General features: G+C 38.2%; 1 protein-coding gene across 2 annotated transcripts; it reads right to left on the bottom strand.

The window, feature by feature from the left end:
- Positions 1-1666: 1666 nt before the first annotated feature.
- tnnt1 (troponin T type 1 (skeletal, slow)) lies at positions 1667-16650 on the bottom strand. 2 transcript variants are annotated; one of them, XM_014976002.2, is made up of 15 exons: positions 16544-16650; positions 11269-11334; positions 11164-11177; positions 11004-11078; positions 10843-10860; positions 8146-8166; positions 5734-5755; positions 5557-5617; positions 4907-5023; positions 4733-4810; positions 4144-4257; positions 3946-4055; positions 2854-2944; positions 1979-2019; positions 1667-1887 (listed from the first exon to the last, which is right to left on the bottom strand). In XM_014976002.2, the coding sequence occupies exons 2-15, from the start codon at positions 11292-11294 to the stop codon at positions 1842-1844; spliced, it is 834 nt and encodes a 277-aa protein (XP_014831488.1). In that variant the 5' UTR covers positions 11295-11334; positions 16544-16650; the 3' UTR covers positions 1667-1841. The 2 variants fall into 2 exon arrangements, with proteins under 2 accessions (XP_014831488.1, XP_014831489.1); XM_014976003.2 differs by lacking the exon at positions 8146-8166.
- Between the last annotated feature and the right edge of the window lie 9038 nt (positions 16651-25688).

Here is a 25688-nt window from a genome sequence, read left to right as displayed (position 1 = left end):
TTGTTTAACCTATGACGTCCAAGAAGAATTTCCCCTGACATGGACAAGTAGCGACTGACCGATCCCATGTCGAGGTTCCAAGTGAATTGGAAATCGCTGTGTCTAACTCTTTGGTGTGAAAAACATGGCAAAGTGTTCTGGAAAGAACCACTGGAAAGGACCACACAAGCAGTGGAAGCATGTCAATCCACAGTAACAGGTTTTTCTCCTTATGGTGAAAATATACAGTCGCAGTATCCAAAGAACAACCAGCTGCCCAGCTGAAGATGTGTGAAATGCTCTAAGATAAATTTTTGTTTTTCTATTGCAGTAGCAAAAGTTTATGTCAACTCTAGAAAAATTTTATTTAGAAAAGCCAGATTCCAGAATCAGAAGCATTTGTTTTTATTTATACTCTACCTTTTAATCTAAATTGGAGTGTGTGTATGGCGTGGCTGCCGTACCTCCAAGCCATGTGGCGTTTTGTGTCTAGGAACCTTTTGTGAGATCATGATTTCCTGTTTTCTTAGGATATACTATAAGTGTTTCATAATTCAAAAGCCCACTCTTTAAAGAGAAAAACATATTTCAAGGTGCAGTAGAACTGCAAGGTGCGTCTTAATAACAACCATTTAATGACAGCTAGATGCTGTTTTCCAATTGCTGCTGAGACTTTAAAAGGAATCAAAATTCCAACAACGGCCATGATGCTTTTCCACATGTAGAAAAACATCATGGCTGTTGTTAAATTTTATGGAGGATCTGTGATGCTCTTCCAAAAAGCCCCAGGAACTTTGCAAAAAGCACTTGGCATTATGAACTCTTTAGATGAAAATCTGATTGATGAAAATTTATCATCACTGGGTCCTTTGAGATAACGATCCAAGACCAAAATGGTTCTACAGATACAAACTCAGCCTTCTTCTGTCTTCTTCTGCTGCCCTTTTTAGCATGAACAGATGCAGGCTCCTGTTTAGGACTTGCATCCTGAATATTGGCTGCTTTGGCCAAGAAGTTTGTTTTCATTGCTGCTGTCCTGCAGAGGCCCAGCAGTCGTCCAGTGTTATTTTCACAACAGGCAAAGCAATATATCCTCATGACAGGAGAAAAACAACATTTTAAAAATAAGTTATGTCATGCCGTCTCCTGAGAATATTGAGAGAGAAGACTGAAGAGCTTGCCTGCTGTTGTTTTTTTTAAATTTATAATAATTTACTCATTAAAAAAACAACAGTAACAACAACAACAACAAATCAGACCTATGGAGTGCTTGTTAACTTAAAGCTAAAGAGACTATTTAGTTCTAATTTCACTTTTGTACTTTTTCACATTTTTTCACCCTGAAGCCACAAGCGTCAGTGTATTTTATTGTTTTAATAGTGATGAGAAGTTTGGCTCTTTTTAAGACAGCCGGTTTTTTCAGCTGCCAAACGGCTCTGAATTTATTATCATGTTGCCACACCATAATCCACCCTCCACCAAACTTTACACTTAGCACAGTGCAGTCAGACAAATACCATTCTGATTTGTCGGTCTTTATGAAACTTTTTTAGCAGAATGCTGAAACCTTGGTTTCAAAACGAGGGAGAGCGTATTGCTCCTGGGTTGTCTGGCTGCCTGTCTGTTTCAGAGTTTATTTTCAAATGTTTTTATTTGGCTTGAAGATGCTGAACAAAACCACACATCCTTTTAAATGTAGCGCATGTACTTTTATTTCAGCCAAATAACATCAAGTTACAACACATCCAGTTCAGAGAAACCCAGGAGCGCTATAAAGAATCCAATTTAAAAAAACAAACTTTTTTTTTTCTTAATTGTCTTTGAATGACGTTGCTCCCATCTCTGTTGTTGTGCTTGCAGTTTTACTTCCAGCGACCACCCACCTTCCCCTTGCCGTGGCCTTTTTTGCTAAGGGAGAAAAGACAGACGGGAAAAGACGAGTGAGGCGCGGCGCCGGGAGGAGACAGAATCAGAGATGTCAGATTTTGCATCTACTCACAATTTCTGAGCATGTTGGATTCTGTTCAGTAACACAGTAATCTGTGGGAGGCAAAGAAAAGTGTTCTTGGGATTAGCAGATTGTTATTAGAGTTTAGTTAAAGTTTAAGAAGTATTCATCACCCTTGAACTTTTTCACATTATTCTTTTCGTCTTGTTAAAACCACAAACATAATAAAATGTATTTATCGTCAGATTGTTTCACTTATAACAAAACATTTTTCAAATAATCTGTCATAATCTGTAGTAATAGTACTTTTTTCATCAATATACTGTAAGGGAATTATTGACTTAAAACAAGTCCCTATTATCTCTCCTGAAAAGTTACTTGTAAGTTATTTTTGTCTTATTTCAAGTGTATGAATATATTTGCACTAAAAACTAAACCAAAAACACTTGGTAAGATTGTGTGTTTTTCCAGTGTTGGTCTTTGTGTTGCTGTTTATTCACTAAAGTCCTATAGTAAACCTCTGAGTCCTTCACAAAACAGCTGGATTGATACAGAAATGAAATAACAAACACAGCTGCTCAACGTACGTACCAAAGAAAATATTCAGAAAAATGACCAGAAATTCAGAAACTGTAGAAGGCTTCTGCTGAATATGTTCCATGTTTACACAGCAAAACATGTTTTGAATGTGCTGGATCCATGTTTTTGTTTGTGGAAACACAATTTCCCATTGGTCCACAGTAATGTGTATCAAGTAGCAGCCACACATGACCAAGTGGAGCCATTTACCTTTAATCCAGCTGGGTCACCTCTCAGTACGTTTACAGTTTAATTCTAATTTGTGTGATGAAAATGGATTTGCTCAATCAGCTGAACTCACCTTCCTCCCGTTACACGGAGGTCGTAAAGCGGGTTGTAAAGCCTACCTCGTATCTCTGGTGCTTCATTTGCTCCATGAAGTCAAACTTCTCAGATTCCAGCTGATGGATCCAGTTCCACATCTCCTGGGCCCGGTTCCTGAGAAACACAGAGCCACACACTGTGTTTCTATGCTGTAAATTCTTTTAGTGTGTGACTCTTTAATGAGTTTGGCTGGGTGAGTGTGGCACCATGCAGCGTAAAGTCCTTTGAGTGATATGAAAATTCAGCCAAAGAACAAAATAATGGACCACAGAGAGCTGTACTTCAGGATTAGTTTTCATGCCATACCTGTTCAACAACATTTATGAAATTATGAAACTGGGTTTATCACACTGGGTTACAAAAAAAAAAATCAACCTTTTGGAAGATGTATATGTTTTTTTCAACTGAACTAGGACTATTTTTTTTAAATCCTGAAATGACGTACATTTTTCTCAGGTTTTTATTCTAACTTGATTTAGAGAAATACAATGTTCTGACTAAACTGATAACATTTTTGTGTGGTTTTGCATACATATGTGCAAATTATTGCACATATGTATGACAAACATTTGATTTTTTATTTTTTTTTGCAAATAATCACAAAATGCTTATATATTTAAATCTTTTTAAAATGTTTGCAGTTTTTAAGTCTATTGTTGGTGTTCATGTATTAATCTTCCAATCTCTCAATAACACATGATTATCAAGCTATATTTTCAAATTTCCTGTCAACTTTAAACATTTTTTAACTAAAAAACACAACAGGCCGCTAGTTGAATGACTGCCCTCACGCCCAACCAGAGGGGCTTAGCAAATTTTGTGGAGGAAACGTTGCATGTGAAAAGATTGGTCAATGTAATGTAATTGTAAGAATTTATTAATATTTTAAAAGTTTGTTCATGGGTTTTATCAGAACATTCTGACACAACCGGCCCTTTAATAGCGTCCATATTTTAGTCCAAAAGTAAAATAAGTTACTGGTAGTCACCTCCTGTATTTATGTCTATGCTCACCTCCTGTGATGGAGACCTGCATGAAGTGCTGTGACAATAATATAAAAACCCATCGCTGCACTGGATTACTGACTGACTGCGATGCGTCTGGAAGGGACTCACCTCAGGCCGTCCTCCCTCATGTTGTCGATGCCTAGAGGCTGCCGTCTGTCGGCCAGCGTCTTCCTCTTGATCTCCCTCCCCGTCAGGCGCTTGCTCTTCCTCGACTCGGCCTGGATCGGGGTTAAACAGCACACGATCATCCTCCGCTTTTCCTACTTTTCATCATCGACCCGAGGTGAAAACACCAGGCACACTGACTTTGGCCAGGAAACCTCCAAAGTTGGCTCCCATGCCAGACAGCACTTTCTTCTTCTTCAGGTCGTCATCTGCCTTCTTTTTGGCCTCCTCTTCCTCTTTTCTGTGACGTTCTTCCTGCGAGGTGGAATGGACGAAGGATAGAGACAAAATATCATGTTTGCCGTTTCAATGCGTTATCGTTGCAGCATAGCAGATGTAAATGCCTTGCACAGGTTGATGAAGTACCTCCAATAGATGTACAGGGTTTCCTATGAGGTATTATAAGCCTGGCAGTCCACCAGGCCTTCCTGGTGCCCTCACCAGGCTTAGCATTGTTAATTTATTTTAGTTTGTTCTTAATTATTGCCTTTTTAAAAATACTTTATAGTTGGTGTTAAGGTGTTAATTTTCCAGTCTCTCAATAATGCATAACTACCAAGAGATATTTTCATTTCTTGTGAGATATGTTTATGGTTATGACGTTGTGGTATGGATACTTTTGCAAGGCACTCTACATATGACGTATGAACTGTACATGGCAGGTAAACTTATGATTTCATATTCTGAACAGGTATGGGATACAGTTTTATGAAGTAATGCGGGTCTTTACTGCAATCCTATTCTGTCGGTCCTTCTCCTTCTCGGCTCTGACTCTCTGGATCTCGGCCCTCTCGGCTCGGCGGTGCTCCTGGAGGGAAAACATTTGGCCATTCATTTCATCCCACTTGCGCTCCAAACCAGCTTTGAGATTTGACCGGCCGCACGGGTCTTAAAGTGATCTCACAATCCGATCCTTGAGCCCAATGAGTTCCTCCTCGTCCTTCTTCCTCTGCTCAAAGTGAGCATCGATCAGGGTGTGCAGCTCCAGTAAGTCCTTCTCCATTCGCTTTCTGTGGATGTCCTGTCAAAGTGACGAAGGAAACAGTTGAGAGACAACTCCTGGTGATCAATTGTTCAACGTCTAGAGACGATCGAAGAGAAAGACCAAAACCAACTGTTAGCAACTAGAGGGCTGGGTAGCTGATCCAAGAGTTAATCTAGAAGATGGCCATTGGGTGATTACTGAGCTAGAACCAAACCAACAGCTTACCTTAATGTTGCTAAAGCATTTTGTCCAATGATGGGACAGGACTTGAGTTTTAGTTCCAATGTATTGAGGGTTTTGTAGCAACAATAAGTTAATTATATTTCATGTGGAAAAACAAATTTTTTTTAGACATGCCTAATTTTGTAGTTAGTTTCAGATTTCTCTCTGACTTTTTCTGGAATGAAATGAAGCCATCCGCTGCAGGATGTGTTACGCCACCATAACCCGGCTAGAAACTGACCAAAGCAGAACTTAGCTCTCCGTCTGATCCCAGTCAGTACCTTCTACTACGCTCTAACTTTAGCCGTGAACATGGCACCTCTGTTTCAATTGTCTTATTAACTTACATCAAAATCCACTCGTTCTCCCTCAGGAATCTTTGGAGGAGCAAGTTGGGGCACAAGAGGTCTTTAAGTGGAGAGAAGAAAAAAAAACCGAAAACAAAACAGAGCTTAGTGAAAGAAAGTGGAGGAAACTGCACAAAGACAGATGAAGCAATCTGAGCTTTGGTTTACATAACATACTTTGGCTTGGGGCGCTCTTCTTCTGCAGAGAAAAATGCACAAAATAAACAAGTTTAGAGTTTATTCCTGAGGTGAAAGAAAGGATTGTGAAACAGTGTAAAGGATGGTTGATATTTTGAAAAGGACAACAGGTGAGGTGTTTGGAAAAGTATGTTATCATCAGAAATTACAAAACAAAACAAGAATCCAAAGACTTTTGTGTGTTAAATATACCTGACAAAGAAAAAGATTTGGATCATGACTGCTTAGTTTATTAGAAACACACAATGTCTGAGCAGGAAGTGGTAAGAGTATTGCATTAAACATACAACAGACCATAGAAGCTGTTGCACAATAATCATCTCTATGGATGCCACAGATACACTGGGCTTGTAGAAAAGCATTTGAACCGTTCTGTTTTCTGGATGATACATTAACTAAGGGAATTATTTAAATCACTAACAGCTGCTTAAGTTGCAGAGGAACATGCTCTCTGCAGTCAAAGTTCTGGTGTGATTCTTCTCTCTTCTTTAGTCATTTCCTGCCAGGGACTCAGCTTTTTGACACAGACTAGACCAGGGGTGGGCAATCCTGGTCCTCAAGGGCCCATGTCCTGCAACTCTTAATGTCTCCCTGGTCCAACACACTTGAATCCAACAGCTGAATCACTTCCTTAGTCTAAGTGCAGTCAGGTTCTCCAGAGTCCTGCTAACGACCTCATTATTTGACTCCGGTGTGTTGGAGTAGAGCCACACCTAATAGTTGCAGGAGACCGGCCCTCCCACCCCTGGACTAGACATTACTTAACATAGTTGAGGTCAAAGTCATTTTCACGATTTAGAGCCGTCGTAAATAATAAAAGACAGAGGAGTAAATTTATGTCAAAAAACTGGAAAATGTCTTGAACAGAATTGTTTCTACGCTACAAGGTGACTTAAACCACAAGGAACTTGTAAGTTTACTTTTTATCTCGTATCCTACAACATGTGGATAAATAAGTTAAGCACCCAGAGGATGCGATCTGTAACCTACGATGGCTTGTTAGGGCTGTTGTAGATAGGAAAACAGGTGTGAATTTCTGTAAAAAAAAAAAAAAAAAAAAAAAAGAAAAGAAAAAGAGGGAAAAAAGTAAATTCTTTGACCTCAAAAAGTCATAAATTTGCATGAAAAAAAATCTCTGATATTTTGAGATTAATCTCAGAAATTTCCTAGAAAAAAAATCCTTGAAAATTTCAGAGTTTGAAAAGTTGGACAATTTCAAGTGTGAGGCAGAAGCTCTGAAGCTCGGAAACCGCTTCAGAGGTGGAGCTTCGTCCTCAGAGGCGGGGCTAGGTCCACCCAGGCGTTTTGCACTGCTGAATGGTTGCCACGTGAGATTTAGAGGATTTCTCAGATATTCATGAAAAAATCAGAGCAACACTCCAGGTATGGTTTTGATGATTGAAAAACATCATAACATCATGTAAACCTCAAAAAAGTCAATTTCACACAATGCTGCTCCTTTAAACAAGATTTGAAATAGGGGAAGTTGTGCCAGAAACCTTCAGATTGCTCTGTTTTCCATCAAATAATCTACACTGACAGTAACACAAGGTCAATGGTCCAAGGTGCAGAGCCTAATAATAATAATTTAGTATGATGTTCATTATAGGTGGACGAGCATAAATCTACACTACGAGGTTCTTTCTAAACACTAAACAAATTTCATTCATCTTGATGGCGACATTTCAGTCAAGATGAGTGAAACTTGGACATAGTTGGGTGTTACATCTGCACAATGACCCCAAACATACATCAGAACTGGTTTTTGGAGATTCCTGAATAAAAGCTGATTCTGTGCCCGTAGAGCAACCAACAAGGTTGGCCATATTTGTCAGGACGCAACATGTAACATAGAGCCACTGTTTCGCTAGAACAGAATGTTGAGTGTTTCTCAACCCTGGTCCTCACCCCCTTTGCTCTGCATGTTTTAGATGTGCCTCTATTCCAGAACAGCTGATTCAAATGATTGCATGACCATCAAGTTCTGCAGAAGCCTGTTAATCACCCAGATATGCAATTCAGGTGTGTAGCGGAAGGGAAATACCTAAAACATGCAGGAAAGAGGGGCGGTGAGGACCAGGGTTGAGAAACACTGCGCTAGAAGATCTGTGTTAAATTGAAAAGTCATTAAAGTTCTGTCCACCCTGAAAAAAGAACAGTCCAAACAAAATCACTGAAGGCCTCAAAAGAGAGCAACATCTATGCTGATGATCTGACCAGAACTTTAGAACTTTACCTTTAATCAAGATCAACTCCAACAGTCTGATGCTAAGAAGTGAATCATGCTGGATTTATAAAAGTCAATGTTTTTTATTTTTTAATATATGTTAGGTAATTATTTTAGGAAGGTGGGGAAAATAGTTTTTTTTTCCATATTTGTTTTGCTCTCACCTTCTTCCTGGGCATCTTGGTCTGATGGAGCAGCCATATGAAAGCACAGTGAAAGATGCACAGATGACAGCAAAGCAACAAATGAATCGTTGATATGGGTCAAATGTGAACATGAGACCAAGGGAAAAAAAGACACTGTGTAAGAGATGGTAATAGAAAATGGATAAAAGTAAAAAATGAATGTGAAAAGATGTGAGGATAGAGTCATAAATATCAATAAAAATAAAACAAAGAGGATAAAAGCAGACAGGTGATGATGGGACAGTTAAAATAACGAAGTTAATATTGATTCTGCAGAAGCACCGAGTTGAACTTGTTGATAATTTTGGAACATTTTGGAATGTTCCAAAATTCCCACTTCATTTTCTCAACACCACTTCACTGGACCCAAACTCTCTTTTCATCCCCTAAAGTTGTGCTGAGAATATTTCTTGAGATTTTTCCAAAGGGTTTGGAGTTAGTTACATGTACTGGCAAGTCGGACCTTATTGCATATGAGTTTATTATTTTTGTGTGATTCTTAAATGTCTTTTGCAAATTTTATTGCAGTAAATTCAAAACCTTTTAAAATAACATTGTTAGCTCCTTTGTGATAGCCTAGCGTTTCTTCGTTTCTTACACAATAAGACCAGTGTCAGTATCAACAGCAAACTAACGCTTTTCCAAACAAAGCCTTTGAGAAGAGAAATTTCTCATAATACTCATTCTAGATCAAAAACAAGTGTAAGAGGTCTGCTCTTCTGGTTTCTGCATTTCTATGTTAGCATGAAAATACCCACCATATGATCTTCCAAAATGTTGATGTATTGCTTTTAAGAATATTTGTTTCCCTTACAAGTTAAGTCAGAATATTACAGAGTTCAGTTTATCAGGATCCAGAGTTGTGGAAATATCAGCTGTAAAATCTCCTGAAATGAGAATCTGACAGGAATAGTCAGAGATTTAGCAGCAGGAGCCTAATTCAACTATTCCATATTGAATAGCGATAATTGTGGTAATAAAAACCTTTAAAAAAATCGTAATACTTCTGATGGTGTATATGTCTTTAAATCAGTGACAAAGGCAGTAATGAATAACGTCAATTTGTCATCATGTTTGATCAATACTTGAATTGAAGGTGGAGAGAACCTGGAATAACTGAGCAATTAGCTTGTTGCTAACAGCATTTAGTTTGCCCACCGAGTGCAACAACTAGTAGTTGTCAGTCATATTGTGACTTGTAAATGGCTAGGTTGGTTGAAAGGTCAACTTAAGATTCAAATTTCATCTTCTAACATAAAAAAAAATCTATTACGTGTTACATTCATCCCTGCAGTTGGAGCTGGAATTTGGGAACAACATCGGACACCAGAACAGCTAACAGCTAACTCCTGCGGTGCTAAGTGCTATTAGCAACACAAGGTGATGGCAACATATGTCTCCCTATTTAATCTTTTTTATTTAATGTACTTAAACAATAAAGAAACATGTTCATAAACAGACATTGTATTTTACTAAGCATGTCACTAAGATAGAAAACATGAAAAAATTCAAACCAATCATTTAAAATTACAACTTACATATTAGGTCAACTCGTGTGTGTGTGTGTGTGTGTGTGTGTGTGTCTGTGTGTGTGTGTGTGTTCTTCATTCTTCATGCATTTTAGACTGGAAATCGAAGTACATTTTGAATGCACCAATATTAACATATTATATATATATATATATATATATATATATATATATATATATATATATATATATATATATATATATATATATATATATATATATATATATATATATATATATATATATATAATATATATATATATATAAAGGTACAACCTTTTTCCCAAACAGAAAATACATGTTCTGTTATGAATTTTGCAGTAAGGTCTCTTCACCAGCAAATTTGCCAACTGAGAATTTAAGAGGAAAACAAATCATTAAAACCATTGTTTGTTCGTGTGCAAAATGAAACGGAATCTGATTTCTGTTTCAGGTGTTTGCACCTTTAAAGCTCTGCATGAGGTAGCAATGAAAAAAGCAGAATGCGTGATCCCTGTGACAGTGGAAGTACGGTGCCTTGAAAAACTACTTCTAACTCTGGAGCTTCTTTGAGTTTTGTCACATTAGAACCAAAAACATGAATGTATTGTAGTGGGATTTTATGTGACAGGACAATACAAAGTATCACGCAACTGTAAAGTGGAAGGAAAATGATACGCTGATTCATTTTTTCTTTTTTTCACAAATAACAATTGGAAAAACTTGGAATGCTTTCTTCTTTTTTTTAAACACTGAAATAAAATCTAGATTAATAAATATCTTCCCTAATTAATAAACTGAGCCTACTAGTAAACAAATAACTGTCCTGCTAATCTTTAGAGGTTTTCTAGAGAACATTATTCTCGAGCACAAGCTCAGGTCAAACTCCAGCCCTCAAGGCTCTGTGTTTGGAACATTTAGATGTTCCTCTGGCACGACAAGGGCAGGAGCCAGACATTTGGGTGCCCTAAGCACAACAGCTTTGTGGTGCTAAACAATGTCAAGTGATTTGACATTGTCAAATCACTTGACAATGAAACTAGTTAGGTTTCAAACTAACTAGTTCAGTTTGAAACCTCAGTCTCAAACTGACTAGTTAGAGTATTTTAGTTTGTTTTATGTACTTTTGATAGCAGATAAAGTTTGTGTAGTCAGAGATTTGTCATACCTTGGTACTCCTGCTGTTCTAATGGCCCGGACCAACACAGTGACACCCAATCAGAAAGCAGGAAAAATATGTTAATGCATTAAACAAAAACTAACAGCATAACATCTTATCAATACGCAGTTACAATCTGCACATTTCTTCTTTTTTAATTTTAACCATACCTCCTCCATCTTCTTCAGTCTGTTGAGCTTCCTCCTCCTCTTCCTCCGGCTCCGCCTCTGGCTCCTCCTCAACTTCTAGTGAGATGGAAAACAACAGAGTTCAGAGAGTTAACCTGAACTCTCTGAAAACAACAAGAAACGTGTCGGTCCTGGAACTTACCCACCGCCTGGTCCCTGCAGAGACACGTTAGAGTAAAAAGAGTTTGCAAACATATTGAGTGACAACATGTAATAAATCAGGAATGATTAGAGAAACTCCACTCACTCGTATTCCTCTTCAGCGTCTGACATAGCTGGAAATAAAAACGGCTTCTGTTCTTGAATCTGAGGCCTGTGAATGTAACAAACTTTCTTTTATTACCCGTCCATCACAGACTAACACAGACACACACCAGCAGATGCACATACACACACTCATGTCTGAGGGAAGTTACTTCCCTCACAACTGGGTTCAATATGCAACGATGTGTTAGGGATGCCTTCAAACACACACACACACACACACGCACACGCACACACACGCACACACACACACACACACACACACACACACACACACACACACACACACACACTGCAGCCCTGTGGAACATTCTGCAAAATTCCAGTAACTGCACAATTACTCTATCTCTCCTCTCATTATGAGATTACTTCTGCCCTGAGGTACTGCTTCTATACACAGAGGTCCCAATTGATCAAATCATTTAAAAATTCATGCCTGTTCTCAATGTTTACTGTGACGGTGTATCAGGGTCATTGTAGATAGAAACAAAAAAGGGGAGAGGAAATTTCCACCAAAAAAACCTCAGAAATGTTGAGATTAATCTCAGGAATTTTCTAGAAAAATCTTGGAAAATTATGAGCTCCTGAAGTCAAAAATTTGTGAGAGAATAAACTCGGAAATTTTGAGATGAATCTCAAATTTTCTAGAAAAATGCTTGAAATTTCCAAACTCTCGAATTCGAAAATTCGTGAGAAAGAAAAATCTCAGAAAATGTGAGATTTCACATGTTTTCTGCAAAAACCTGGGAAAATTTTCTGACCTTTTAAAGTTGAAAATGTTAAATTTTCTGAATTTTGGAGCTCTGAAATTTTAGGGTTTTTTTTTAAAAAAAACAAACAAAAAAACAAAAAACAAAACAAAAAACTGACAGTCTCAAAATTTCTGAATTTTTACTCACAAATTTTCAACTTTTGGAGCTCAGAAATTTCATAGATATTCTAGAAATTTTCTTAAATTCAAAATCTCTAACCACAGCTAATGGTGATTTCTCCTCAGATTTTAGAATCATATAAAATTTTTATCATCTGTTCAAATTTTCATACCTTTCATCAGTACATCAACTTTATGGTTTGCTATATGGGTCTTTTTTCCTCAGGTTGTACAAATGCAACTTTTTCACTCTGAAACTGCTGGTGTTCCCCAGCTCCCAGTTTTTGGCCCGGTGCTTTTTATTAGAATTCCCCGTTGCAGACAAACACAGCTACAGTCTTCTGCAACCTGTAGCAGGTTTCTCTTTAATAGAACAGTTAAAAACATGGGAATTTGTAGTTGTAAAGTAACAGAAATGTGACAATGTCTAAATAAAACATAACCTAGAAATGCCACATCCTTTATAAAACAAGAAAACGATAGAAACAGCAACTGCACCTCATTATACTGTATCCAACACCACTGCTATGTGCAAAATAAAACTGTGGTAACATAATACTGCCTACTGTCAGCTCAGAAGCAGGAGTGAGTCATCCTCACTATATTTTACATTATCCTGTAACTAATCACTTTGGTGAAAACACACACACACACCTACACACACACACTGAGAGATTTGGCTTTAAATTGTCCATCTGAGCTGCCATTGTCCTGACATAGACCCTGACACAGACGGACGGTTCCCCTGGGCGCGGCCTGCTGACACCTTCCTGGCAGGGGAGCGTGGGAGATTGATGAGGTGTCAACAGGTGAGAATGTAACAGAGGGGTCAAATGCATAGAAACCATAAACGATTGTGTTTCTGTCACTTCCCTGCCCCATGCACCCCCTCCCCCCATACACACACAGATTCATCCTCTTGGACCTTCAGCCCAACTTTGGCTCCTCACATCACAGGCTTTCTGTCAGACTGGTTCTAAGTGGGTTGATGTGTTTTTAAATCAGTTACCAAGGAACAAGTTCTGCTAAAACAATCTGTACTTGCCCTTGCCAGATTTGATTTTTTTTTATTTTAAATTAAATTAAATTAAAACTGATACTTCCATGTTAACCTATTTGCTGACAAGCTGAGATAATCTATAATGATTTTGGCACTTTTAATAGAAGTCAGAGGTTCATTTTACACTACAATAAGCTTACAATAAGATCACTCATCATGTCAAATAATATGTTTTTTCCCCCATGTTCCTTTCTCTAATAATTTCACTTTAAACTTTATTCAACTCCTGTTGCCATGTTTTTTCTGCACACTTTAGGGGTTTGTGTTCAGGCAGAACTTAGGGCAGCCATGTGACCGCAGCGTTAAAGCAAAGATCAGACTAAAGCTTCGCTGACAGCTCTGCTCTGTCTCTCCTCCAGCCATCATACATGATCAAATAGCCTGAAGTAGCTCTGCTGTCAGCAGCACAGCAGTAAGTCTCTAACCCGCCCATGTGCTGCTACTGATCTTTTGTCACTCGGAACACTGAGGAATGGAGCTCTGTAAAGAAACCGACTGTATCTTCCAGAAAAATTTGCGTGCAAGCATTTAGTTTTACTTGATGAAAGTTGATGCTTGTGCTGATGTTGAGCAATTTCACAGATTTAGTGTAACTAACCCCCAAAAACATGTTGAATCCATAAATTTGTAAAACAGTTTTCCCAGAAAGCCGCATATGTAGGTGGACACTCAAAGATGGGGATGTCTCCTCTGATTGGCAGATAGATGAAGAAGGCTAGCACTATGGCTGAACTGGAGTGTATCAAACTTAACTGTCTACATCCGTCGTTGAAATAATTAATGGCTTCTCGTGTGAACAAGCTTATTCACGTGCGATTTTAATTTAATTTCCCTTTTCATGGAAACACCGCAGTTGCGAAAATGTTTTTTTTTGTTTTTTTTTCGGCGTTGGCAGAATACAGAGAAAGATTTGTGAACAGATGTAAAGGAAACACAACTAGTCATTCACTGTGAACTGCTTCGTATGCAGTTCTCCAGAGTTAAATATTTAAATATGACGCCACATGTAAAATATTGGCTCAACAGTAATCCTGCTTAGTGGCAAAAGTAAAAGCATAAAGAAGGTTGTCTGTGACTGTAGACATTTCTAAGAAGGTTCTGTGTTCGGATGAAACCAAAGCCAATTTTGGCCTTCATGAAAAACACTGTGGTGGGAAAACTAACTGCAAATCATGCATGGTGGCAGATTTATGCTTCAGCAATGCTTTTCCTTTTCATGAGATCCAGAACATTCTCTCCCCAACATAAAAGACAATCCAGAGTGGAAAGGGGGGTGAGAGGGTGTGAAAAACGTCTGGAAAGATGAATGAGAGGTGTGCATTTCAACACCTCTGTAGAAACAACTGGAAGCTACCCGGGGTCAGGACTGGGGTGGAGCGCTGGAGGGGAATAGGGATGAAAAAAATCAAAAGAAAAAAAAAAAAAAAAAAAAAAAAACAAAACAGGGGATTTGGGGATAGCGTCATGTTCCGAAGCCTCAGTGGTCAAGGACAAACATTTGTGTGGGTATAAATGTCCGGCAGCACGCAGCTCTCGGCTGGCTGCTAGGAGTGAAGCCAGCCGTGTTCTCGCTGGGTTCCGGGTAATGCAAAGGCTGCTGGGAAATGTGAGTGATGAACAGAATATTTTTTCAAAGATTAAAAAGTGTCTTCAGTGAGGTTATAGCTGTGGACCGAAGCCAGCCTGGTGGTGAGGATGTCAGCTACTGTTCAGCTGTTGCTAAGGGGGGCGGGGCCAAGCGCCAGCTGGACGGAGGAAACACAACACTGTCGGAGGGGATGCTGATCCAAATAAGCTTCTGATCAGATTGGACATTTTAGCTTGATTGGTGTTGGAGTTTGTGTCGCTTGTGTCCGAAGCAAATCTGACCTGCAAGTGTGTTTGTTGATGCAAATGAACGCTTTTTCATCTCAGAAAAAAGATGAGGTACCAAAAATAGATTCCCTTATATTAGAGGTTTATTCGCATTCATTGTAATTTTGGAGCAAATAGAACCACATTTATTGACAATAAATGTGCTCTGTCACATGTATTGACCTGTTATTACTCAACAGCCAATCGTACAGCTGAAATAGAAATAATAAGAAAAAAATAAAACTCAAAAACAATTATAAACTGTGGGTTTGTCTTGTACTAATGCAATATGGCAAGACTCTGGATTTTTGAAAGTAAAAATGTGTCTATTTTGTTGATTTTAATACAATTGTCAATGTTTTAGTTTATTGTCAATAAGGCCAAAAATTATGAAACCAGGTCAAACCTGAAGTTTGGCCACTGAGGACCGAATAAAACAACTGGAAACTGACTCAGCCAGAGGAAAAAACTGCTGATCTTTGTTTCTTTTTTTTTCTTTAGATGCTCAGCATAGAGTGCATGAATGAATTACGGTAGTATTAATAAAGCAGACTATGCCTCTGCATAGCCTACATTTGATATGCAATCACTGTAAAAATATAAGTTATTTCCAACACCTACTCCATTTCTCCCATTGATTTTAATTCCTCCAATCAGTGAACAGAAGAAGTTGTGAATGATGGCGTTGGTTTTCTGTGCTTTTCAAATGGTAGTCTGCCTGCCTGTAGTTTTAGCGATGGCAGCAGAGGAAGTGAAGGAAGCCGTGTCGGTTATGATTCCAAATATTGAATTAGCAATAACAGCCACACATTTCGACTCGGCACTTCTCTCTTTGCAGTGCAAGATGGTTGTTTACAGCGCAGGTGACAAGTTGTAAGCGCCATAGTATCAAACTGATTCATTACGTATGTCACATCAGTTTTAGGCGATGAATATGACTGAAATATTTAAACTGTGGGCTTATGTTGTACTAACACAATCTGTCAAGACTCTGTGTTTGTTTTTTAAAGGACAGCAGAGACAGCTGGGAAAAATAATCTGTTTCCATCAATAAAATAAAAAAAGCTGGCTCAGCATCTCTGTCTCTGTGTTGTATTTAAATTTGTTACCATGACTACCTTTTTTTATTTGCATTTGGCTTTTGTTGCGTTAGACTTTTTGAATTTGTCTTTTGGTAAAAGTTTGATTTAAAAATGACAGCTTTATATTGAATGATGGAAAAGAAAAATGTTGGCAGTTCGACTTCTAATTGGAACACTGAATATCCAAGAGTCACTGTGTTAAAACAGATTTTTTTTTTTTTGCTGGTCCTAATAAAATTATAATGTAGAGAAACGGAGTATTAAGAACTAATAGTCACGAAACAATAGTGTTTAATGCTTTAGTAAGATGAGTAGAAACCAGAGGAAGTAATTTTCATTTTAGCTGCATTAGATCACAGAAGCTGTTAGATGGTCTTAGAGATGGACATACCTGTAAGATAAGGCGGTGGCAGCACACACAGGAGACACACAGATGGATGGGGACACACAGTACGTCCAACGCACAAAGACGGACAGATTTTATACCAAGAGGTGGAGCGACATTATGTGTGTGTATATATATATAACCGACTGAATAACAATGCGTGCATGCATGCTGTGGAATTACTGTGGGACTGAGCATACAATACAAGAATAACTGAGTATGTGCACATATGAGCAGATGTGTGTGTGTGTGTGTGTGTGTGTGTGCGTGTGTGTGTGTGTGTGTGTGTGTGTGTGTGTGTGTGTGTGTGTGTGTGTGTGTGTGTGTGTGGTCAGGGCTGGGGGCCATGGGCGGATTAAGCAGAGGCAGAAAGACGAGCACCTCAGAGGATTAGGGAGAACACAGGGATGACCTCACTGGACAAATGGAGGGGTGCCACAGGGCAGGTGGAGAGGGGGATGAAAGGAATAAAGAGGGCTGGGGGGGTGATGGATGGAGAGAGGAAAAGATGGAGGGAGGGAAGGGTGGCGGTAATTAATTGTAAAGAGGAAAAGGAGGTTTTGTGACGTGACTGTAGATGTTTTTCTACATTACAACTCTAAATTTGGTGTTTAACCCCTAGAGCAGGTGGGAGTGGAAAAGAAGTTGAAAAAAAAATTGATGTTATCACTCATCTTTTTAGACCCTTAGAAAAAAAAAATCCACATTCAGTTTATATGTATTTGTTAGGGGAACTTTAGAAAATAGCTTCCTTTAATCCAGTGTCTCAAACTGAAGTCCTCAAAGATTAGAGGTCTGCATCCTTTAAATCGGATGTGTCAGATTTGAGGCCCGTGGGCCAAATCAGGCCCGCCATAGCTTTTTATGTGGCCCTCTAGATTCTAGAGTCTAGAATCTAGACTAAACACTAAGAGTGCTCACGTTTTATATCAGTCAAATTAATGCAGTTTTTTTTTCTGTTTACTGTCATATTATATCAATCAGTCCCTCCAGTTTCTTAAGAATTCTCGTGGAAATTTACACAAAAATCAGCAAATTCCCGCTTCCCTGTTAGACAAAGTTCCAGAGTTGGTGTAACTTAGGGGGCGTTTACACGACAACAATCCAACAAAAACAGAAGTTTTGTTCCGTTTTTGTTGGATCGTTTACACGAAAACGTTCTAATTACGATCTGTGTTTACACAGTAATGGTACAAATCGAAAACGTGTAATGCTTGCTGCGCCTAGTTGGTGCTAGGTTCTTTGAAACTGAGTGCGCATGTGTTTAAAAAAAAGTTCTACTTGAAGGCATGTTGATTCGCGTTTCCCTATCAGGTACCGTTCTCCCATAGATTGGGAGAAAACACGCATTGTGTGCGTCTGATTAGGGTGCATGCAGTTGGAAAAAGTGGGATAACTTCGCTGAAACACCTTGTTTGAGCTTTCACGGTGTCCGTAGCGGGCCCCGGACTGGAAGCTGTTTATTGTTTTTACCTTGGAATGGCCAACAGCCTGTTATTCCTTTATCAATTTGATAAAATAGGAGCTCCTGCCCTTCCCATATCCGTGTCCTCTGTCACCTTTTTCAGCAGTTAAAACAGTTTAATATGTTGCTAACAAGTTGCAAAACGTAAATAACTTTGCAGAATTTTTTCCCCAAACTAACCGACTGAGTTGAGTAAAGCTGTTGGATGCAGGTAATGATAGCTAAAAGATGACTAGCTCATATCAATACAGCACGTTAACCTTGTTAACAAGTAGCCTGTAGACCAGTGGTCCCCAAACCTTTTTTTGTGAGGGCCAAATAACTTTTCCCTTCTCTGGTGGGGGGCCGGAGATTGTTGATTGGGTGTGGGGGGATGCGTTTCTTGATTGATTTTTACCGAGAAAGCACATGGGCAAAACCCATGAGTGAAACGATCACTGGGACTGACTAGTATATATTCCATTGAGGGAAAGTAACTTTAACATATTAATTTCTCATATGTTAACATAAAGGCTTGGTTTGAAGTATAAGCTGCTACTTACAGGAATCGCTTCGAAGAACTCAACCTGGAATGCGGCGTTCATAACAGACACGTGTGTTCATCTGCTCTACCGCTAGCAAACAACCGTACTGATTAAATAACATAAAAGTCAAGCAGTTCCCTAAAAGTCCAACAGATGGCAGCAATGCGTCCCACAGTTTACAGGACACACTTCCTGCTAAAGAGCCCCCTGGTGGTTGAAGAAAAATCCACATATAAACCGGAAAATACAATAAATGAAAAAAAAATCTGAATGCTCTCTGTTATTGTTCAGGGGGCTGGACCAAATGCGGAGGTGGGCCGGATCCGGTCCGCGGGCCGTAGTTTGGGGACCCCTGCTGTAGGCTATTGATGTTGTCTGTTCAGCTACTAGACTCATTTTGCCCCCCCAAAATAAGTTGATGCCCCTGTTAAGTCAATCCGCGTTTCCCCATCAGATACCTTCCCCCTGAGTCTTCTTGCCGCTCCGCACCGCCCAGGCGGCAAAATATGCGCGTGTTCGTTATGAGCACTGAGAAAGGACGCGTGTAGCAAGCATGCGCTTGTTCAGCGCGCTTGTTTGGGGAACTACGGACACCGTGAAAGCTCAAACAACATGTTTCGGTAAAGTTGTCACACTTTCTTCACGTTTTTGCGTGAAACTAATAGTAATAATACTAATAGTAATAATAAATACATATATATAAGTCACACACATACATGCACACACATATATATGGTGCTATATCAATCAATCAATCAATCAATCAACTTTATTTAAAGACGCAAAATAGGTCCATAGAGTAAAAGAAAAAAAAGAAAATATACAGTAATAAAAAAGAAAATTATAAATACAGTATATGAAATGAAAACAGGGTAATATATTTTAATGCTCAATATTGCCCATCAGATACCATTCACCCTGTGGTAAAGTGAGGCTGATGACTGAAAATCACCCATCAGATAGTGTTCCCCTTGTTATAAAGTGGGGGAATGGTATCTGATGGCCACATTTCACCCATCAGACACCACTCCCCTTATGTTAAAATAACCCATCAGATAGCCTTATGTTACCCTAACCCTATCACAACAATTTCAGAGACAATATCAGTTTATATATCAAGATAATTCTTGGCATGTTTCCATCTGCTATGGACCTTCTTAATCTGATCTTCTTGATGCAAGATGTGGGACCTCTTACCGACATGTCATGAAATCTCTATTGATGTGTGATTTGAAATGGCTGGTATTCCACACAATGAGATTAGAATCAACAACATTGATTAGCTTAATGTCATGATTAATATTTAAATTTTTGGTTTATATTTCAAATTCTCACTTTATAAGTTACTAATATTAGTTTGAACAATATTTTATTCATCATGTTTGTCACCCCTTTTATGACATCATACAATCCAAATGGGAAAGCGCCCAAAATGTCAGTGAGGTAGTAGTAATGTTTGAACGTTGCACTAACGCAATGTTGAGGCTGGGAAGAACGACTTCAGGGTTTGTATCTTCTTTTTATAGAAAGCTGCTGGTTTCTAAATTCTTATCCTGAAGAATTTCGAACAGGATCACTCCCAGCTGCCACTGCACACAAGTTAAACCACCTTCAAATTTTTTACACTAATATTGAATATTGATAAGTCAAAACACAAGTACACCTCAAAAACTTTGACAATGTGTGACTCCTAAGCAGCATTAAGAACAAGATTGTTACATATTTTTGGAAATAAAAATCACTTTGGGTTATACTTAAGATGCAAATGCTTTTTTCAAAGAAAATTGTGCTGTTTACATATTATTTTATTTGCCAGATATGTTTCAACATTTTTTAAAGTTTATGTAACAAAGTATATGGATAGTAATTGATTTGTCAATATTTATTAGCCATTGTATGTAAATACTTTAAACAGCAATAACATATGATTTAAGTTTTCAATAGCCAAGAACTAAAATATTTGTGTATTATAAAATCCCTCTCTGAAATCATTTGAAGTCTTCTGTAAAATTCATGTTTAGTCAACGTGTGAATTTACTACACCAGCAGAAATTATAATATTTCATTACGTTTACATTTTTTTTTCAAACTTTATTAATTTCTACAATATACGTTTTACACAACTACTACGTATTTCCATCTTGGCCAAAGCCCTATCTGGCAATCCAACGGGGTTCAACAGGCTCCACTGTAATAGTGACACTTAGTGGTGGATTCAATTACTTTGGCCATCTTCCTTCAATTAAATTAAGTCAAAAATATTCAAGGTGTTAAACGGAGAATTAACCAATACAATTACCATTGAAATAAAAATTTATAAAGAGGCAATATAAGTAACACGTTTTCCAAAAACTAACTGGCATTGCCATCCCCCAAAACATCGGCACCAGTTGTGACAGCCCTTAAACATCCTGGACACCCAACAGCAGCTCTAGTGGAAGCCAGACTCAGCTGTTGCAAAGGTGCCGAAACCAATGGCATCCCTGATACCTGTTGTGTATTCGATTAATTCAAAGACAAAAGGAGTCAGCTGGATTATTCAGATGAACTTTAGTGAATAAATAGGATGAACGAATCATACATGATATACAAAAAGTCTAGGAATTCAGCTAACATAAGTCTTTCTGCGAAAAAAAACCCCTGAAAAATGATTTCTTCTTCGTCTGTCTTCAAGTTCTTCTTCTACTAGTTATAAAGCATCGTGGGATATGTAGTCCATTTGCCGAAGCCAGTGGCAACCATGGTGGCAATGTCTATGGTGGCAACACTGGCAGGTAGCCCCGAAAACAGTGGCACCAATCATGGCAGGTGTCAGCGGAAGTGCCAGTATGAGATGCCGAAGTCATCCGAAGTCAGTCACAACACTGGCAGCTAGCCCAGAAAACAGTTGTGGCACTTGTGGCAGGCGCCACAAGTGCCACCGGAAGTGCCATTAGCAGGTGGGGTGTCACGAATAGAGCTCGGCCCTGCTGAGAAAAAACTTAAACCAACGAAAAACCCCCCCCAAAAAAACAGAAAAACCCAGACCCTGACACATTCGGTTTGTCGAAAATGATTAAACAGGAAATTCTTTGCAGATGTCAGAAGCAGTCTTATAGTTTATGAAGTTTTGCTATCTCTACATTTCCAACATTGCTGAGCTCTTTCTAATTTGTAGCATTTACTGACAATTTTGTGCAGGAAACATAAAATTCTGCAGGCAACTGTTTGGACACCAGAAAGGGACTTCCACGTTATTCTTAATTCAGATATCTAAATTATATATTATATATCCATTCCGAATGGCAGCGATCTTGCAGCAGCGAGTCATGATCCGAAATAACTGTCATTTTCACTAATGAAAAAGATAACATTTTTATTTTTACAAGCATGCATGAACAAATAAAAAATAATGAACATTATTAACAACTTTTTTTAAAAACACACACAGCAAACCTAATAACTAAAAGAATAAAAAAAATAAAAGTGCAACACACTCCAAACCTATGTACAGAAATAAATATCTAAAGTTATCGGCGCAATGTTGAGACTGGGAAGAACAACCGCAGGGATTGTAAGCGCCTGTCGGAACTAGACTAACTACCAACAAAAAAGTTACATTTAATATTTTAATGTTTAATAAAACCATGGGTGATTGAATAATTCTTCCAGCGTGGGATGATCCAGCACTTCCCTGATGTCAGTAGTCAGTCTTAATCTTCAACATGATGGCCACCTCTAACGCCATCTCCCTACCATTATCATCCTGAAACATCAAGGCAAACAGGAGAAACCCACAATGCATCTGGAATCCAATAGGACTTAAAGTCAGTCCTAGATGCTTTTGCTCACTTACCTTATGTTTGCGGCCCACCTTTTCATTTGGGATGTGTTTGATAGCCACCTATACAATAGAAATAAAGCCTTGCTCAGCAATGGGAATATCTTTAAAGGGTTCAGATTTTCTTTAGTTGCTTGATCTGGAGTTATCAGTATTGTGAGTATTATGGTGAGTTCACGCCAAACACTTTTTGAGCATCAGGCGCATTTGGTTTACATTCAAAGTCTATGTGTAGGCGTGTAGAGGGCCGTTGCGTTTCTACCATCTAGCGCAACGTGATTGGAACCGTTTGGAGTGTTTCGAGCGTTTGACACGTTAAGAGCGTCCAATGTGGCTCCACATAGATTTTCAAAGTTCGTTTGTGGCCTTTTACCTCGATTCCAAGATATTGAAATATGAATATCTATGAGGATATTAATTATTTTTTACAAACTCTGATTCCTGCTGACTTCTACTGTTAGAAGAACTATTACTGATAACTTCACAGAGCCTCTTTTTAAGTATTCCAAATACACCTACAGGTAATTTATCCACCTCTCGATATCCAGCAAACACAGATCCATAGCCTCCTTTTCCCAGTAGATCCAGCTCAGTATATTTTTCCAGGAATTCAGCTAAATACATGAACAGATCTTTAGATTTCATAAAGCATCAGGCTAAACCCTGTTCACTAATGTTACCTTAGATCTCATTATTACCACACCTTAAGTCTCTCTCATGAATGCTTAATATTACAATTTTATTGCAACTTAAACTCTGACCTCTTTGGGGATCCCTTTTTTCATTTGTCCTTTTCCTCATATTCTTCCTCCTATTCCTCAGCTGTGGGTCCTCAGTGTCCTCGTCCTCCCTCTTCAGATTCCTCTTCTGTAAATCGCCTATTCCTGAGCTGCAAAGTACCAGATTGGAGCTGCTGGACTCTAATAATGAGAAAAACCCATAGAAACAGCGTGAGTATTTCACCAATATTCTCCATAAGAGAAAAACATCCCAACAGAAACATTAGACTTATTATTTTCATTAGCCTGACTTTTTAGTTAACTATTTGCACTGCACCCATTTAGTTAACTTTATTTGTCAGTTCTTTATATTTTTGTTAAATGCAACAAACTAATTTCTTTGTTTAGAGTTACCAGTTTCCTTTGGAGCTGCTGCTGAAGGGTCACAGAAGAGCTCCAGCTAATTGATATCCTTATAGGGCTGGCAAAACCTCCTCAGTGGGTCATTCCATCTGTTTGCCAGAGATGAGGAAATTTGGTTTTCTTTAAAGAAATAGTCAAATTAAACTAATTGTCAGTTTCATTATAATAGTGTTTATTTAATTTAAATATTTGGTATTATATTGACTAGTATTTGTTTAAGTTCTTGTATGTTTAATTACCCCTTGTATGTCAGCAGTGGTCTGATCAGCCACTATTTAAGTTCCCCTCATGTTTGTTAGGTCAGTTTTGTGCTTGAGTTTTTTGTGCTACTACCTGAGTTCTAGTTTGTTATGTTGACCTCAGTTCTGGCCCCAATTCTTCATTGTTTAATTATGTTTAAATGAAGATTATTTTTGGATTCCATTCAGTGTCTCTGGCTGGTTTATGTAAGAACCCTCACACAGAAGTTGACATCTTTGTATGGAGTTAGATTTGTTTCACAATTATTCAATCAAAAAAATAAATCATGACAAACAAAAAAGTAGTATTCAATTTTTGTATTGAATACAAAAATTACATTTTTGTATTGAATTGTACTGAATTTTATTACAATGTGCGATTATCAACACATAAGTATGCATTAGTTTTAAAACCAATAAATAAACTGACTTGTATAAATATAGTTAGCCAAATACACCTGGCCCTTAAAAGCAACACTTACTTCCCTACCTGGCCTTCTATGACTTAACACTTGCTGGTCTCTCCATCCTCATGCCCTGATCCTCTCTAGCAGCTGGAGGAATCAGTAAGACCTACAAGCCTGTCCTGCTTCAGCTGCACTCTGCTGGTCATACTAGAATGGGGAATTAGGAGAACACCAATTTAATTTAATATCATAACACAGCAAAAGCCATATTACATCTAATTCGAAATAAAACTAAGTACAAGACACATACACACCAAATAATAAAAAAAAACAGAAATTATGTGAATATCCTCCTTTGGCCTGTGACCTACCAGCTTAGTTTTACATTTTGCATCTGAAAGAAAATATATATTTAAGAGTTACATTGCCTTCCCTCATCGACAACACTGATTATGTGCTTGGTAAATAAATCATCTGCACAGTCACTTGACGTGTGGTGCAGCTTGACGTGGACCTAATAACATTGGCGCAACGGTTCGCTGTTTTCCCGCTTTAGCTTCAATGCTAGTTAATACACGCACGCAAACACGGAGGATTAGACAACAGTTTTTAATACATATTTCCTCCAAATACATTTGGTATTTTCCAACCTTAATGCCACTCGACAGAGGTGCGCTGGTTAACGAATTCAACATAAAGACAGGCGAATATTATACAACCCTTGTTTAACTTTACCTAGTGCTAACATTAGCTAGCACAATATGCTACCGGGGATCGCAGCAGACAAAGCTGCTGCGATCTTATGTCGTCATAAGTTGTGTAAGATTTCTTCTTTGAAACAGGGTGGACACTTTAGAAGCTGCTAAACGGTGTAATTTTGTGAAGATTACTTACCATTCACATTCTGTGTCCCGTCACTGAAGCCCTGCGGTTCAGGACAGAGTTCTTTTTTCTTTATTGACAATAAAGGGGTTTACAAAATAGCAAACAAAACACACAAGACAACAATGTCAGGGTGTTACATAGGAAGCACAAACAAAATGAAAAGCAAATATATAAATAAAAAGTTAACTGAGAAAGATGTTAAAGTGAGAGCTCATATCCACTGTCTTAATGGCTTTTCTATTCTTTGAATACTGGAGAGATGTAATATATCGTTTCAATTCCTCTTTAAAGGCTGAAAAGCGAGGTTTCTGATTTGAGAATTTAGAATTATGTATATGATATTTTGCAACTAATAAAATTAGATTGATAATATAAAAATTTTTTGTTTTATTAGTGGGATAAGAGAAGAATCCAAACAACATATTTATATAAGTGAGGGAAAAATCATCAAGAATTCTTTGGGAAATAAACGTACAAATATCTTGCCAGAAAATACAAGAGAAATAGCATGACCAGAATAAGTGACAGAGATCTTCTTCATAGAGTTGGCAGAATGAACAATTTGTGTCATTGTCTATATTAAATCATTAGTTGTAAGCCTTACAACATATTGTAACAGACCAAATATTATGTTTTGGTGTTGTTGCGTACTTTTTTGTGTGGGAATTT

Source organism: Poecilia mexicana, unplaced genomic scaffold, assembly GCF_051168715.1.
Source record: "Poecilia mexicana isolate PSO_F unplaced genomic scaffold, ASM5116871v1 scaffold_8, whole genome shotgun sequence".
NCBI classification, from domain to species: domain Eukaryota; kingdom Metazoa; phylum Chordata; class Actinopteri; order Cyprinodontiformes; family Poeciliidae; genus Poecilia; species Poecilia mexicana.
The sequence above is the reverse complement of the archived record's forward strand: the minus strand, read 5'-3'. Positions and strand labels throughout refer to the sequence as shown.